The sequence below is a fragment of the Myotis myotis genome, unplaced genomic scaffold (genome assembly GCF_014108235.1).
Source record: "Myotis myotis isolate mMyoMyo1 unplaced genomic scaffold, mMyoMyo1.p scaffold_m19_p_1, whole genome shotgun sequence".
NCBI classification, from domain to species: Eukaryota; Metazoa; Chordata; class Mammalia; order Chiroptera; family Vespertilionidae; genus Myotis; species Myotis myotis.
The window spans coordinates 111,065,091-111,083,180 of NW_023416313.1; the positions used below are offsets into that span (position 1 = coordinate 111,065,091).

General features: G+C 40.6%; 1 protein-coding gene and 1 pseudogene across 3 annotated transcripts in view; both read left to right on the forward strand.

Annotated features, from left to right (window-relative positions):
- Window positions 1-17,258, forward strand: part of KLHDC1 (kelch domain containing 1) — a 68,460-nt gene extending 51,202 nt beyond the window's left edge. For 2 of the 3 annotated variants that reach the window (XM_036347168.1, XM_036347180.1), the window contains 3 exons: window positions 2,468-2,552; window positions 3,295-3,347; window positions 13,352-17,258. In XM_036347168.1, the coding sequence (XP_036203061.1) occupies window positions 2,468-2,552; window positions 3,295-3,347; window positions 13,352-13,538 (325 nt within the window). In that variant the 3' untranslated portion in view covers window positions 13,539-17,258. The remainder of the gene's footprint in view (window positions 1-2,467; window positions 2,553-3,294; window positions 3,348-13,351) is intronic. The other variant, XR_004973798.1, reaches the window with a different exon arrangement.
- LOC118675061 lies at window positions 16,223-17,258 on the forward strand (annotated as a pseudogene).
- Window positions 17,259-18,090: the final 832 nt, after the last annotated feature.

Genomic DNA, 18,090 nt, shown 5'->3' on the forward strand with positions numbered 1-18,090 from the left:
TTACGGATGATTTATATCAAAGCATGGTCTAACATACAAGTTGGAGAATTGGGCAGAGTATTTCCCAAACAAAGTCTCTACTGACTCAGTTCTATCCTGGGTCCCTGGTGCTTTTGTCATTGCTTGTGTCATGATTGTTTGAGGAAAGGAATTGATTTAACAAATTGTGCATAATCCCACTGTTTGCACTTGTGGAAGTTAAGTAAAAGGATTAATGTGCTAAAAATAAGTTATGTGATAATAAAATAAGTAATTAATGTAATTGTAGAATCTGTTGCATCAGCAATTTGGTGTGTTAAGAGAAGTAATCAAAGTACTCTCAAAATCAAAGCAATGAATTTATAAACCCTCAATTTATTTTTAAAATTGAGAAATTTATGTGTACTTTTTTTCTGAGAGTTTGAGCCCCGAGAAATATTGAACTTTTTAAAACCATGAAACGATTCTTGGTAAATACTGTGAAACTGAAGATGGATATGAGCTATCACACCATTTTAAAAAACACATTAGATGCTCCACTCCTTGGTGAATGATTTGTTTATTTAATTACTGAATAAATTATGCTGGCATTTTGTGTTTGCTTTTGTTAATCAAAAGTTTTTGGTCTACTACTGGATGCAGAACACCATAGTGGGCATTTTGAAAGAGAAGCATAAAATTCAGTTACCCAAATTCCAGTGATGTGCTGGTAAACAGTTTACACTGCTTCCCATAAAAACAAACCAGAAAAAGCCCTAATTTGTAGCATTTGCTGATTTCCACCATGGCCATTTCAAGCTACCAGCGTGTCACTGAACAGGGAGCTGGATAGCGATGTGCCCAGCTGGCTTTAACGAGCCGACAAACTAGCGCCAGCACACTATGGTGGCAACGTCTGGCCTTAAGGATCTTAGAGTTTTTGTGGGGAGGTAAAGACACATACATCAACCAAAGCAGTATATAGAGGAGTTTATCTTCAAATGTAAGATAGATTATAAAATGAGCACAAAATGTTGACAGATGCGGAATAGAGAGGGTGACAGAGCCAGTTTGGGTTGCATTTGGGAATTTTGAGTCTTTTTTTAAGGCCCCGAGAGAGTGACTTCTCATTCTAGACTAGGAAATCGGGTGAACAAAAGCCTAGAGACATCTAAGCTTCACTCTTAGGGATGCAAGTAGATGAAGTTGGCTGAAGAGAAGGTTCATTTGGGGAGGGGCAAGAGTTAGTTTTATAGGAAAAAGAAATAGCTGTTGGTCATAAATATTAGGAGAAGAAAAATGGCACAGGTGCTTTGTGATCAGGAAATGTCATCTTAAAAATATTAAATAGCAGCTATATAGTGAGAAAGATTGGAGGCAGAAAAAAGAGGAACATGTATGGTATTCTGTACCCAGAGTGATAGTGTGACAATGTAAATGAAAAGAAAATGCCAAATTGGATTTGTCAGGTGATGGGGGCAGAGAGAGCAGGAAAGAAAGAGTCAAAAATGATGAGGGCAGTAAGATGGCAGATAGTAAGAAAAAGAATGGGAAAGGTGGCTATTTCTGTTGGTCAGTTCATTTCTATTTTTATTTTTTTAAATACATTTTTATTGATTTCAGAGGGGAAGGGAGAGGGAGAGAGAGATTGAAACATCAATGATGAGAAAAAAATCATCAATTGGCTGCCTCCTGCATGCCCCCTTCTGGGGATTGAGTCTGCAACCCAGGCATATGCCCTGACTAGGAATCGAACTGGTGACCTCTTGGTTTCTGGATCAATGCTCAGCCACTGAGCCACACCCAGCTATATTTTTTTAAATTATTTCATTTTGTGACTAAAATATTTCAATACCTATGTGATAAAGAGATTAGTAAAAGATTGGGGGATATAATGGGAAAGAGTTATTGGGGGTCATCTCTTTAATTGAAATTATATGATTTAATGAACTCTAGAATCGAATCCTCTGATGATTCTAGAGCAGTGGTTAGCAAACCGCGGCTCACTAGCCACATGCGGCTCTTTGGCCTCTTGAATGTGGCTCTTCCACAAAATACCACGTGCGGGCGCGCACGTACAGTGTGATTGAAACTTCGTGGCCCATGCGCAGAAGTCGGTTTTTGGAAAGGAGGTAGATGAAACAAGTATACAAGACGAGTGTGGATGGGAGAGTTGGAAGGGGTCGACCTCAGCAAACGTACCAGATTGAGGACGTTTTTAGCAAAGGCCAGCTTAGGAGTACCCTAATTAAGTTAATAACAATGTACCTACCTAGATAGTTTGAGTTTAAAAAATTTGGCTCTCAAAAGAAATTTCAATCGTTGTACTGTTGATATTTGGCTCTGTTGACTAATGAGTTTGCCAACCACTGTTCTAGAGGAATGTTTAAAATCTATCCTCTTTTGAAAGAGATTACATTTTAGAGTGTGCAATTGAAAATTGATTAATATGTGATATACAGCTTCTTCCTTGGTAGTATTTCACTCTATTTATACTTCTCAATCATAGGTTATGGCACACAGCCTGTTTGGGAAAAGAAAATGAAATAATGGTATTTGGTGGGAGCAAAGATGATTTACTTTCCTTGGATACAGTAAGAAAATTTCCTATCTAAATATTTCCTCTGAGTAATTGTGTTAGTCACCCTAAATGGTTATTCAATTATGCACATCTCTCACATTGCAAAATATGGAAGGCATGAAATGGGCCTCTGTGGTGTGACTAATCTTCAGAATAAGTGGCTGTGTAGAAGCATTTAGGATATTGTTGGTTTACAAATCAAAATAGGGCTATTAACTTCATTAATCAAATTATTAAGAAGAGCTTTTATAATTTTATGGAATTAAAATGCTTGTAAGTAATATTTGATACATATGAATATATAATGTATATTAGTACTTAGTGTAGTAAGTACTCATGAAATTTTCTACCTAGCACAGTGGTTCTCAACCTGTGGGTCACGACCCCTTTGGGGGTCGAACGACCCTTTCACAGGGGTCGCCTAAGACCATCGGAAAACACATTATAATTACATATTGTTTTTGTGATTAATCACTATGCTTTAATTATGTTCAATTTGTAACAATGAAAATACATCCTGCATATCAGATATTTACATTACAATTCATAACAGTAGCAAAATTACAGTTATGAAGTAGCAATGAAAATAATTTTATGGTTGGGGGTCACCACAACATGAGGAACTATATTCAAGGGTCGCGGCATTAGGAAGGTTGAGAACCACTGACCCAGCAATAACTAGAATATCATCATGTTAGCTTTTAATGCAGTTATTTTTATCAAAAACCTTGATAACTTCTTTTTATGTTGATTAGGGTCACTGTAATGATTTGTTGATCTTTCAAACACAGCCTTATTCACTACTCAGGTAAGCAATTTTATTTTTCATATATATGCTATTAATATATGATAATTTCTTCCTCATTTTGGGAAAGCTTTGTAATATTTTTCCCCCTAACAATCATCCAAGGATATGCTATTATTGATTTTTAGAGAGAGAGGAAGGGAGGGAGGGAGAAAGAGAGAGAGAGAGAAAGAGAGAGAAACATCTGCGTGAGAGAGAAATATCAATTCGTTGCTCCCCGTACGCACCCCGACCTGGGATCAAACCGCAGCCTTTGGTATATGGGATGATGCTCCAGAGCAGCTTTGTAATATTTTTCAGGTAACTTGAATTTAAGAAAATGTTTAAATTGCCCTAACAATAGGCCGGTTTGGCTTAATGGTTAGAGTGTCAGCCTGTGGACTGAAGGGACTCAGGTTTGAATCCCAGTCAAGGGCACCCTGCCTAGGTTGCAGGTTCCCCAGTCCTGGTGGGGGCTCGTGCGGGAGGGTGCGAGAGGCAACCAATCCATGTGTCTCTCACCTCGATGTTTCTCTCTCTCCTCCTCATCCTCTTCCTCGTCCTCCTCCTCCCCCCGCTTCCACTTTCTCTAGAAATCAATGGAAAAAAATATCCTCGGGTGAGGATTAAAAGAAAAATTTGTCCTAAGAGTATAATCAAATTTGTAATGATGAGCCAACCATACACCAATGTTATTTTTAAAACTTAAAATACACAGTATAGTCATATTTTTGCTTAGCTTGTAAAATTGCATTTAGTTCATATGGGAATATTAAACATACTGTATTTCCTTGATTCTAAGCCTGATTTAACTTCTCTGAACTCAGAGTGTAAACACACATAGATGCATTTAATTTAGTAGAATGTTTTATATAATCCCAAAGCTGTTATTAAATTGGTGCTGTGACTTATAGTGTCTTAGCTCATATACTTCTGCTTTAAAAGGAGTAAATACAAAGTTTAGTGGGAGGATTGTGGAAGAAGACCCCATTTCTGCCTGAGAGAGTTGGGAGGAAGGATTTGAGTGAAGTAAAAGTTGCCCAGTGAAGAACTGTAGGTTTTTTTGCAGTAGGAATAACATGGGTGAAGGCATGAGAGAGAGAGAGAGAGAGAGAGAGAGAGAGAGAGAGAGAGAGAGAGAGAGAGAGAGAGAGAGAGAGAGGGCATGCTGTATGCCAAGGACTGTACTGTCACTTCCAGACGTTCTACAGCTTGAACCACTTGAACACCAATGGACTAGCTTAAACCGGACCCTCCTACAGTCTTTCATAGCTGCTCGTTCCGTTAGTGAGTGTTTCCCGCACTTGCTGCACATTACACTCTCATGTGGAACTTTAAAACACATTGATGCCTGTGTTCCACTCCCACAGCTTGTGGTTTCACTGGGCTGGGGTGTAGCGTGGACTTCAGAATATTTGAAAGATCCCAAGGTAATGCTATTGTTCAGGCAAAGTTTTGAAATAGATACTGTAATGATTTTATACTGCAGAGTATTGTTACTTAACTTTTACCATGAACATAACTGCTTTCCCTAAGTAGATTGCAAGCTCCTTATATCCAGGGATCAAGAAGTACAATATTCAGGTGCCTACCTTAAGACGGCATGGTGCTATGAAACAAAGTCACAACCTTCCCCGTAAATTGCTGATAATATAGAAGGCAGGCATTCAAACAACTATAGTAGAAAAAGGGGAAGGGGGGGACCCAAAAAATGCATTTTTAAAGATTGAAGGGAAGCCATACAATTTTTATTTTCCCCCATCCATTTTATTTATTTTGTACATATTTGTAAGAGGAATGGAAGATAGGAAGAAGTGGTGATAAGTAGTTATAGAAGATGTAACAATAAGGAGTTTGGCTGTAAACTTTCTGTAGTACTGAAAGTTACTATTTGTCCCAGATTTTTCAGGGAAGTTATCGTCTCAAATATCTTATTACATTGAAGTTTATTTTTCCTGTTTAAGCCTGAAAAATATGATCACTGTAAGCATATTTCTATTTATTAAATAATAAAATGAATTATTTTGGGAACCACAAGTTGTGAATGGCTGACCTTTTGAGGAGCCATCACACTTTGTTCTCAAGACCACCAGTTTAAAAAACCCAACTATAGCCCTATCCTGTTTGGCTCAATGGACAGAGCGTCGGCCTGCAGACTGAAGGGTCCCGGGTTCAATTCCGGTCAAGGGCACATGCCCAGGTTGCGGGCTCAATCCCCAGTAGGGGGCGTGCAGAAGGCAGCCAATCAATGATTCTCTCTCATCATTGATGTTTCTCTCTCTCCCTCTCCCTTCCTCTCTCTGAAAAAATATATTTAAAAAACAACAACAACAAAAACCCCAACTATAGTAGAAAAATAAAAATTGCTTTAAGAGGAACATATAGAAAGTTTATGACAATACTAGAGAAGAAGGCTCTCTGTCCATGTGGTCAAGAGTATGGTCAGGTGGCTCAGTTGATTGGGCATTGTCCTGTACACCAAAAGGCTACGGGTTTGATTCCCGGCCAGGGTACATACCTAGGTTACGAGTTCAATCCCCAGTTGGGGCGCGTACAGGAAGCAAATGATCTCTCTCTTTCTCTCTCTCTCTCTCTGTCTCTCTTTCTCTCTCTCTCTCTCTCTCTCTCTCTCTCTTTCTCTCTCTCTCTCTCTCTCTCTCTCTCTCCTTCCTTTCTTCCCTTCCTCCCTCCCTCCCTCTCTAAAAAGAAAACAAAATCTGTAAGAACATATCCTCAGCTGAGGGTTTAAAAAAAAAGATTGTGAAGGTTCGGGAAGTCTTTACAGAAGAAGAGTTTGAGACAAGAATTTGCTATGAACAACCAGTGCAGAGGACACTGACTTCTGAGTATTCCTGGGAAATAAGTATGAAGGGGGAGTTGTAAGAAATCAGAAACCATATGCCATCTAGGTCTTTGTCTCTCCTTGTAGGAGATCAGGAAGCATGAGAAAATGTGGAGCAGAGGAATGAGATGATCATATTACCAGTTAGAAAATCCCTCTGGCCGCAGTGTGGATGAGAGACTGACTGGAGGGTTATGTGACTCGGTGAGGAAAGTTGGTAGAGACTGCTGCAGTTGTCAGGCACAAAATGAGGGTCTGACCTGGAAAATGGCAGTGGAGCTAGAAAAGGAAGGGAGATGGGAATATTTAGGAGGTAAAATGGGCTTGGGAATGGATGCCAAGGGAAAGAGGTGGAAGGATTAGCAATAGAGAGAATAGGAAGAATGCAGTGGATTTCATGGTGGGATGGGGTGGAAATGACAATTTTGGTTTGGACACACTGCGTTTGGAGTGCTTATGGGACCTCTAAGTGGAGCTATCCATTAAATAGTTAACATATGGAGAGAGGTCTGGGCCCGACATAGTGATTTAAGAATTGTTGGAGTATAAATAGGTATGGGTTAGTTCTGCCCAGAACGAGTTTTGAGAGTAAGGATGAAGCCAACAGCTGAGCATTGAGAGCTTATAACGTTTGAGGAGCAGGCAGAGGGAAAGGAGGCACAGAGAGTGACCCGAGACGTCCAGGTGAAGCAGGAGATGATGGAAACACAGAACCTGAGGGGGGGAGAATTCAAGATGGAAGGACTCTTCATTGTGAAGAGGTCGCGGAGTGCCTGGGTTGAAAATGCCTTGGAGTTGGACAACACTAGGAAGTTTTGGTAAGGCGAAGGTGGAGGCCAGGATGACTTCTGGGGATGAACACCAGGACTAAGAAAGAAGCGAGCACATTGGTCACAGCTGAGGGGAAGAAACCAATGGGAGTACGTTGTTGGAAACACAAGAAGTGAAGAAAATTGACAGAGCATTTTTTTAAAAATTACTCTTTCTTGTTGAGATTATTACAGATGTCCCTCTTTTTTCCTCCCATAGCTCCCCTTCACCCAGTTCCCACCCCACCCCAGGCCCTCGTCACCCTATTGTCTGTGTCCACAGGTACTGCACACATGCATATAAGATCTTTGTCTAATCCAGGAATGGCGAACCTATTGAGCTCAGCGTGTCAGCATTTTGAAAAACCCTAACTTAACTCTGGTGCCGTGTCACATATAGAAATTTTTTGATATTTGCAACCATAGTAAAACAAAGACTTATTTTTTGATATTTATTTTATATGTCTAAATTCCATTTAACAAAGAAAAATCAACCAAAAAAATGAGTTCACGTGTCATCACTGGTCTAATCTCTTCCCGCACCCTCCCACACCTGCTTCCCTCTGAGTATCGTCAGGCTGTTCCATTTCCATGTCCCTGATTCTATTCTATTCACCAGTTTATTCTGTTAGATTTTTTATTCATTTGATTTTTAGATTCACTTGTTGATATGTATTTGTTGTCACTTTGTTGTTCATAATTTTTTATCTTTACCTTTTTCTTCTTCCTCTTCTTAAAGAATGCCCTTCAGCATTTCATATAATACTGGTTTGGTGGTGATGAACTCCTTTAGCTTTTTCTTATCTGTGAAGCTCTTTATCTGACCTTCAATTCTAAATGATAGCTTTGCTGGGTAGATTCTTGCTATTATTCTTGGTTGTTGATTCTTGCTATTCATCACTTTGAATATTTCTTGCCACTCCCTTCTGGTCTGCATAGTTTCTGTTGAGAAATCAGTTGACAGTCGTATGGGTACTCCCTTGTTGGTAACTGACTATCTTTCTCTTGCTGCTTTTAAGATTCTCTCTTTGTCTTTTGCTCTTGGCATTTTAATTATGATGTGTCTTTGTGTGTTCCTCTTTGGATTCCTTTTGTTTGGGGTTCTCTGCGCTTCCTGGACTTGTAAATCTATTTCTTTCACCAGGTAGGGGAAGTTTTCTGTCATTATTTCTTCAAATAGGTTTTCAGTATCTTGCTCTCTCACTTCTGGCACCCCCATAATTCGGATGTTGGTACGCTTGAAGTTGTCCCAGAGGCTCCTTACACTATCCTCATATTTTTGGATTCTTTTTTCTTTTTGCTCTTCTGGTTGGGTGATTTTTGCTTCCTTGTATTTCAAATCTTTGACTTGATTCTTTGGAACCTCTAGTCTGCTGTTGGATCTCTGTATATTATTTTTTATTTCAGTCAGTGTATGCTTAATTTCTAGTTGGTCCTTTTTCATATCCTCAAGGGTCTCACTAAATTTATCGGCAGTTTCTAAAAAATTCTTGAAAAACCTTATAACCGTGGTTTTGAACTCTATATCCAGTAGTTTGCTTTCCTCCATTTTTGTCATTTGTGACCTGTTTCTTTGTCTTTGCATTTTGGCTGCTTCCCTGTGTTGATAGAGTGGCTTTGTGTGCTAGGTGTCCTATAGGGCCCAGTGGCTCATCCTCCCCAATCACCTGAGGTGGACATTCTTGGTGCACCCCTTCGTGGGCTGTGTGCACAGTCTTATTGTAGTTGAGCCTTGACAGTTGTAGGTATCCCTGGGAGGAATGACCTCCAGGCCAATTGTTGTGAGATTCAGCTGTGTCTACAGTGGGAGAACTTCTGTGCTGGAGACACCCTTATGGGGCAAGACTTGCTTCAGTGGGGCTTTGGTGCTCACTGAGTCTGCCCCCTGAGTGTGTCCCTTATGGATCTGAGGAGTTGTAATCTGGATGGTCCCACTCTGACCACTGGCTACACTGGCTTTTGGATCTCTAAGGAGGTGCTAATTTAGCCTCTGCCTGAGGCTACCCAACAGGAGCTATGGAGAGATCTGCAGATTCCTTTTCCTTGTTTGGGGTTTGGAGGTGCCCAGATGAGGCTCAGCTGTGACGTAATGCAAGCTGTTGTGGGGCCTTGGGCCTTCTTTTGGATGTTCTGGGTCTCTCTGATCCAGCTGCAGTTTGTTAAGTAATTTTCAGATTACAAAGGGCCAGGCCTTTCATATGCAAAAGCCTCTGCACACAGCTTGGGTGGGTGGGGTCCCAGGGAATCAACAGGGCGGAGCAAACAGCTATGGCTGATCCTCAGCCCTGCCCTAAGAGGTCCCGGTTCTCACTGTTCTGCAGTAATCGCTGCAAGCACCTCTGAGAGAAAGCCTTCCTCGAGTTCCGCCCGATGCCATACAGTCCAGTTTCTCCCCGTATGAGTCTGGGTTCCCAAAGACTTGCCCAGAACTGGCATTCAGAGCTGTCGGGAGCTTGTGTCTCCCTCCCAATTGAAAAAGACAGCCGCGTCCTCAGTTGCCAGCCCTTTCTGCGTACGCGTCTGTACCTCTGTACTTTACTTCCACACCGCACCTCCTCTGAGTCTCAGTGTGCTTTTCTCTTTCCTTCTAGTTGTAGAATTTCCACTCGGCCAGCCTTCCTGTGTTTCTGGATGATGTTTTTTTGTCTTTTAGTTGTATTTTTGAAGTGGCTGTGTGAGGCAGCAATTTCCGGTGTTTACCTATGCTGCCATCTTGGTTTCTCCTTAAGGAGGTGAATTTTAGCAAATAGGTCATTGAATTGCCCCTTGACTGGAGCAAGAATAATTTTGACACAGTGGGCAAAGAAGGAAGTACAGATATAAAGACAGACACATTTGTTGGTTAGGGGCAGGGCTCTGAGGAAGCGTTAGCTGCTAGTGAGGTCATCTGATAAGAAAGAAGAGAGGTGAGGACTTGAACTTAGGAATAGTGGTGAAATTTGAAATAGCTGCTGAGGTGACTGAGAAGATTGACTTAGGATCTGTAACAGTGCTGAGACTCAGGAGGGCACCGCTGAGTCGAGGGGAACCGCGATGCAGTGGCAGGAGCCTGGTTCTCCAGCAGCACTGAGCAGCCAGGTTGCAGGTGCAGAAAGGAGAGAGTTCCCTGGAATTTAGCCAGGATGGTTAATGGAGGGACAGTGGAGAGCAGGATTAAAATTGTTGGCAAGAGAATGACCTGCATATGGACTAGGCTGAATAGGAAAGATAATTAAAACTGGAGGGGTTCTTATTATTTGGTGAACCAAGAAGAGTCAAAAGATGAGTGTAAGAATTAAAAGGATGCAGGGATTATGGTCCAAGAGGAGGATATGAAAGTTTAAGATTTCAGAGGTTGAATTGCCCTCATAAGGTCATAAAGAATAAAAAAGGGTTTCTCCACAGATGCTAAAATCAGTCAAGGGACAAGATCGTGGTGAGCCAGAGCCAAAGTCCTCACTATCCATCGGGGTTGGGCCTGGGGGTGGGGTTGCGCAGGGGGTTGATAGGTGGTGACACCTGAAGGTGAAATGATCGCAGGCTGGAAGCAGCAGTGAGGAGAGAATACTAGCATTGGCTCCTGGACTGTGAGAGCGGAGGTGAGGGAAATGTACTCTTTTCTCAAGAGGGCTGCACATAAAGCAAGTTTCTTCTATTTCAATTAAAGCTAGAACAGAAAGTCAGAGGAAGCAGGGTGTTTGCAGACACAGTGGTGCTCCAAAAAGCATGAAGAGGTGGTTTGGACGGGAATATTGTGAGTACACGCAGACCCTGGGGAGGTCCCAGAACTGAAAGTCTCCGTAAGCAGAGGCCCGAGAAAGACTGAAGAAAGAGGTTGGCCACTCTAGTCTGATAATTAATGGAGTTAATTGAGGGAAACATACGAGGGATGTGCATCTTCAGTGGCTGTAACTTGAAATGGATCCGCACACCACTTGACAGGCATCAAAGAATTATATGGGAGCCAGGCCGAGGGGGCTCAGTGGCTGAGTGTCAGCCTATGAACCAGGAGGTCATGGTTCGATTCTCGGTCAGGGCACATGCCCAGGTTGTGGGCTCATTACCCAGTGGGGCATGTGCAGGAGGCAGTTGATTAATGATTCTCTCTCATCATTGACGTTTCTCTGAAAGCAATAAAAATATATTTTAAAAATTAAAATATCAATAAAAAACATTTTTTAAAAAAGAATTATATGGGATGAAGGGGCAATAGTCCCTGTACTCCTATGTGAATGCTACCGATTACGGTAAATTGCTTTACATGCTTGTCCAGCTCAAGACAATGGCCTATTCCAGGAACCAGTAGTGCGAAGCAGGGGAAGGGCACTGGTTCATGTCATAACAAACATCAGTCAGGATCAGATAGTGCCCAAGAGGGGGGAGGGTTGTGGGGAAACAGGTCCCCCCCCCTCTGGCCCAGGTCCAGCTCACTGGTCAGGCAGCGGTCATTCCTCTCTTGGATCAGTCTTTCCTCCACAAAGAGAAGCAATGATGGGGAAGATGAATCAGTATAGAAATAAGAGAGCAAAGGACACACTGGATGGGCCTGCATTTGAGGCCGGGACTAAGGGTGTCCATCAGTCAGGCTTCTTGGTATCACCTTTGCACCTAGTACAGAGCTTCTGTGAGTGGGTACTGAATGCTGAGCCTATCAAAACTTGACTCTATCAGGACTTTAGTAAATTTATTGTGTGAAGCATGTTCACCACAGCTAGTTGTCCACAGTAAGCAAGTGTACTCATTTTATTTTAAATTCCAAGTCTGAAGGCATCTGGCACTAACTGGGAAAACAAACAGGAGTAGGACATGCTTCCTCTGTAATAAATGTTATTTCTCATTTCACTCTTTTTATTGAGCATTTTCACAAAGTCTAGAGAAAAGGCTTCATGAGAGTTTGGAAGAAGATATAAATCTGTACAGTGTAAATCCTTATAAAAATGACAACAGATTAACCACAGCAGAATCCATTGAGTCTATTTTTAAAACTTTCATAAAATATTTACCTTTTAAAATTAAAGTTTACCAGTTGAAATAGATGCATTTTTGATGGTTCTTATCTTAATCAGGTTTCTTTTGGTTTTAAAGTACAAAACCCCCTTCAGTGTACTTTATAGAGTAAAATGGAATTGTATTTGAAAGGATACTGCCCTCTAGTGGAATGAAAGGGGAAACATGAACACTCGGCCCCCAGATGGGCAGAACCTCTCTCTGGTAGTCTCTTGGCTCCATTCCTCTCTTCACACCTGCTCTCTCTGGGTCAACTTAAGTCAACACTGATAGAGGGAGTCTGAGGAGGACCCGGTCACACCATGTAAAAATGGATGCCAGATGCTTCATCTAGGCCAGTGATGGCGAACCTTTTGAGCTCGGCGTGTCAGCATTTTGAAAAACCCTAACTTAACTCTGGTGCCGTGTCACATATAGACATTTTTTGATATTTGCAACCATAGTAAAACAAAGACTTATATTTTTGATATTTATTTTATATATTTAAATGCCATTTAACAAAGAAAAATCAACCAAAAAAATGAGTTCGCGTGTCACCTCTGACACGCGTGTCATAGGTTCACCATCACTGATCTAGGAGATGGAAGAAAAAGTTCTCAGAGAAGAGTAAATGGGTATCGGGCTGTAAGGATAAGTGACAAGGGTCTGCTAGAGACTGACCTGCTTTGAAATTAAGTCTGAACCTTTTTTTACTTAAAGAACATCATGCATGGTAAGTTGTAATTTCTGTTCCCATTGGATTTGGTCAGAACAGTGTCTACGCTGTAAAAATGTTCAATTATTGTGGTGCTCTACAAAGAATATATGTCCTATCATGTTCCAAACAATACAAAGGAAATACATTATTATGCAAAAAACTAGAGGCCCGGTGCACGAAATTCATGCAGGGGTAGAGTTCCTAGGCCTAGCCTGCAGTCAGGGCCGATCTTCCCCAGCTGCCGGCAGCTGGCCCCACTCCCCCGCCACTGAGCCGGTCGCCCTCTGTGTATGGGGTGACTGGCAGGGTGATCGGGGCCCTGCTCACTCACACCCACCTTGGCCTGAGGCCACCTGCGTGCGCCGCAACCCACCCCCAGTTCCCCATTCCCCATTGGGCAATTGGAGCCTGTTAGCCGGGGGGAGGGACCAAGAGGTTGGCCGGCAGACCCCACCCCTGCCCCCCTGCAATCAGGCTATCAGGGCCTGTGGGCTGGGGGCAGCTCCTGCATTGAGCACCTGCCCCCTGCCGGTCATTGTGCATCATAGCGAGTGGTCATTCTGCCGTCTGGTCAATTTGCATATTATGCTTTTATATATAGATTTTAAATGACTTTTATTTTTAAGAAGCTTACCTATATATTTTTTATATTATAACTTTAAAAATGAATAATTCCATTATGTTTTGTTTGCAGGTCATGCCTTGACTGCATTGGTAAAAATGCTATAATTTTAGAAAGTCAGATATCTTTATTACCTCCTAAACTTCTTCAACAAGTACTCAAAAAAATCACATTTTGGGCTGCAGCTAACCACCGAGAAGAACAAAGAGCTCAAAAAGAAGAAACAGAAAATAAGTATCAGTGGCTCAGTAACAATTAAGTTGTTATGTACTTTATATGTTTAATATGTTTAACATTTTAATCAGACTGTATATTTACTCCCCAAATTGGAGGCTTTATTTAGAAGATAAAATTGAAGCAAAAATGTTATGTTAAAGTAATTACATGGAATGGGATATATGGGAATGAGATGTTAATGGCAGATTAATTTATATTTCTAAAATAATTTCCTTATAAGCTACAGAAAAAAAATAAGCTTTCTGAAAGTAATTACAATTGTAGGCAATTTTAACTCACTGTGTACTCATTGCTGGAAAGATTATACAAATTTGAGGAGAATAAGAAATTACCCAAGGACTTTAGAAATCCCTCAATATAATGATACATAAAAACACTATATATCAACTTTTAGATAGAATAGATTCTCTCAAGTCACTATAAAATTACCTAAATCTTCTTATTGGTATGGTGTTAAATGTGGAACCCCCACCCTTTTAGCACTTATCTAGTAAAGAATTCTTAAGCATCATTGTACTTTTCCTTTTTCTTGTCATAAGTTTTCTTCAAACCTTTATTTGAGTAGGGGAATAAATGCATTCAATTGCTTCCTGTTACCCCTAAGTTATTAGTTTGTCCAATTTTATATGTACAAAGACCATATTTTAAAGTGCCTAAAGTGGAGGTTTATTTGTCATCCAGGCTCTGAAATATTGAGAAGCAGTATAATTATTAAGTTTTGAGGCACATTAAAATATAGTTTGCCTTGGAAGAGTGCATCTAAAGTGATTTTTATAAATAATGAAATGGAATGGTAATCTAGTAAGTTGCCTTTATTGAAACCCCTCAATTTGGTCCACACCATTCTACAAAGTTGGTGCTTAAGGATATTGAAAATATGTTATCTTCCCATTCATTTTCAGTATTAACTGCTTATACAGAAATAAAACACTATAACTTATATTCCTTAAGAGTACTTTTGCCGTAATTAAGAAATTGTTCATATTATTACAGCACACCCTTCCAGTGAATTACTAATAACGATGTATTACTCAAAGGCTTGGTTATAAAATTACTCTCCACAATACCACCATACAAGTTATTTCTGAAATTCAAAATGTTAGAGCAAATATATTTCTCTATTGAAATATATATGTAATTTATAATGAAAATTATAGTCATTTATAGTACCTCATTAAATTTTAGAGATATATTTTATATATATTGTATTTTGATGTGTAAAACTTCTATTTATGTATTGAGATAGTGTGTGTTTACATTTTATTTATTATATGAACTATGTAGATTTACTATTTTTCCAGTTTTGTTCATGTGAACCAGTCATTAGAGTTGATTGTACAAACAATATTTCAGTGTAAGTTTTCATTTTTTCTTACTATTTTTAGACTAAATAAAATTTAGAAAATGAATCGCACAGGCAATGTACAGCTTACAAGTATTTTATTACAGTGAGTTTCAGTGTCAGCCTTTCACATTTAAAGGGAAAATATCAAAACCTATTGGATAGTGGTAGATGACACTGAGCGGGATGAATACTTTTTAATATAGCTTCTGGGTTACTAGTATACGAATGCCTTCTCTAGCCTCTTAGAAAAGCACTTCCGGTTTTAAATGGTTTACTTAGAGCATTAAAAGCTGGATTAGCCCCTCAAATGCACACCAACATGTAGGCTTCAAGAGAATGAAAATCTATATATTATCTATGGCACACATAACTAGTGCTATACTTATTTGATCTAATATACTGTAGTACTTCAAAAATTATAAGTCTTGAGATAGTCCCATAGTGAGAGTGACAGGGAATTCTGATCTTTAACTTGTCTCTATAACTTGGCTTAAAACAGGGCCCTCCTGCTATTCGGAGATAGAGAGGGTCTGGGAGCTTGCAAAGCCAGTTTTGAAGTGTGATAGCCAAGCAGTATTCATTCCTCACTTTTCAACAGCTGATGGTTTACTGTCAACTTTTGTGTTGTTGACCTCCACAGTATATAGGAGCCCAAGGCTTCAGCTTCAGCTTCATAACATTAGCTCTGAACTCTCCCTGTGGACTTTCCGTTTGAAAGATGATTCTAGCCCACTGGCTGCTCTGAAAAGCCATCTTTGCATGTTCCTGTGGCTCCCTGTCCGCTCCACCAAACGACGGGAAAAGAAGACATTTTTGGGAGGCCAGCAGTCTGAATCTGCACCAGTAACCTAATGCCCATTCTTGATAGCCTGTAATGAAGCCACTGCCCCTTTCTCCACAATCTGCTCTTACAAGACCTGTTTACCTAAGTGCTCCCATTTTACAGAGGCCATAAACCATGAACAATACACAACCCCCTGAGGGGGTTATCAGCACTGGCACCAGGCCAGGCCTTTAAGGTGTGGTCTCGCTGCCCCCATTCCAACACACGGGGCTTTTTGCAAAGCCTGTGAAAGGTCCGGAAGTCCCATCCATATTTGGGGGACAGAGAAACCAGAGGGTATAAAGGGACAGCTTCCTCCATATTGGTTTGCTCAGGATTTGGAGAGAAACAGTCTCCCCGAGTCACTATACTAGTACATGCGAAACATCTGAAAATAAATGGGTTTCTCCTGTATCTCTGGGTACTCCTTTGTATTTTCTGGTCGCCTGGTAAATTCTGTAACATAGAAATGGTTTGCTCACTGCAACCACCTCCGCTGTGCGCCTCCTTCACTGCAGCTTCTTCGCCAGAGTCCTCCAACTCTCGCTTTTTTTAAAAAAAAAAATGCCCACCATGTCAGACACGCCCGTGGACACCAGCTCGGAGATCACCATCAAGGACTTAAAGGAGAAGAAGGAAGTTGTGGAGGAGGCAGAGAATGGAAGCGATGCACCTGCGAATGGGAAGGCTGAGGATGAGGAAAATGGGGAGCAGGAGGCTGACAATGAGGTAGATGAAGAGGAAGGAGGAGGGGGGCGGAGGAGGAGAAAGAAGAAGGTGATGGTGAGAAGAGGATGGAGATGAAGGTGAGGAGGCTGAGGCAGCTACAGGCAAACGGGCAGCTGAAGATGATGAGGATGACGATGTTGACACCAAGAAGCAGAAGACCGATGAGGATGACTAACAACAAAAAAGGGAAAAGTTAAAGGCCTCTGTGACCTATTCACCTTCCACTTCCCCTCTCAGAATCTAAACGTGGTCAACTTCGAGAAGAGACTCTCACCCGCCTGTCCCCCCACCCACCTGGGGCAGCAGCACCTGCAGATGACACCCACTGTCCACCATCCAACCAAAACCACAACGTGAATTTGCAACAGGGGAGGAGAAAAGAACCAAAACGTCCAAGGCCCTGCCTTTTTTCTTAAAAGTACTTTAAAAAGAAAAATTTGTCTGTATTTTTATTTACATTTTATATTTTTTGTACATATTGTTAGGGGTCAGCCATTTTTAATGATTTTGGGATGACCACACCAGCCTTTGGAGTGTTCTCTGTCCTACTTCTGACTTTACTTATGGTGTGACCATGTTCATTATAATCTCAAAGGAGAAATAAACCTTGTAAAAAAAAGCAAAAACAATCTTATTCTGAACATTCCAGTAACTTTGTGTATGTGCTTATCTGTACTATAAATAGTTGGTTTGTATAAGATGGTTAAAAAAGGCCAAAGATAAAAAGGTTTCTTTTTCCCCCCCTTTTTTTTTGTCTATGAATTTGCTGTTTATTTATTTATTTTTGGCCTGTTTGATGAGTGTGTGAAACAATGTTGTCCAACAATAAACGGGAATTTTATTTTGCTGAGTTGTTCTAACAAAAAAAAAAAAGAAGAAGAAGAAGAAAGAAAGATGATTCTTGAAGGTTTTGTTCAGATGGTTCATAAAATAGGTCTCCAGTCCGGTTCTCAAGGAAGAAGAATTTCTGGCCATCTTTATGATGTCTCGCAGGATATTCTTCCAGTTGTCAAGAAGTGTTCTTTTTTAGTATTATCACTTTGAGTATGATACAGCAAATAGCACACCAAAACTAGTGTACATTTTTTCAAAATAGTATTTTTTGCACAAACATTTTTAAAAATTAACCTTTTGATAGAAGCCTAAAATATTCTTTAGAACTTCATGCTGTCAGCACAGACACAAAGCGGTTCTCATCAATACGTTATTTATATGTATGTGTGTGAGAAAGGAAATCAACGCACTAAGCATACTTTTCAGGGTAGTATATAGTGACAACTTAAAATTTTGATTTCAGAATATTTTTGAAGGAAAAAAAGCAATTTTAAGAAACAAATAATGCCCCCTGTGCACCTTTTTTGGTGCCTGTTTTTTCCATGGTATTTATGTCATTCTATTGGAATTTTCAAAGAAAGAAACATTGGAATTAATTTGTTTCCCCATGTCCCATGTGGTTCAGGGTTCAGGATCTGGAAGAGGAGACGCACACAAATGAAAGAGAAGAGACAAGAGATAATTTGGAAATATTGGGGGGCCAGGCGGGCAAGTCCAACTCAAGGGGAAGGACTTCCACCAGTGCCCAGGCCTCGCCAGCCTTTTATTCAACTTTGGTTAAACATAAAACCCTTAGGCAGGTAATTGCAGTAACAGACAGGCTATCTTAAAGGTCAGTAAATA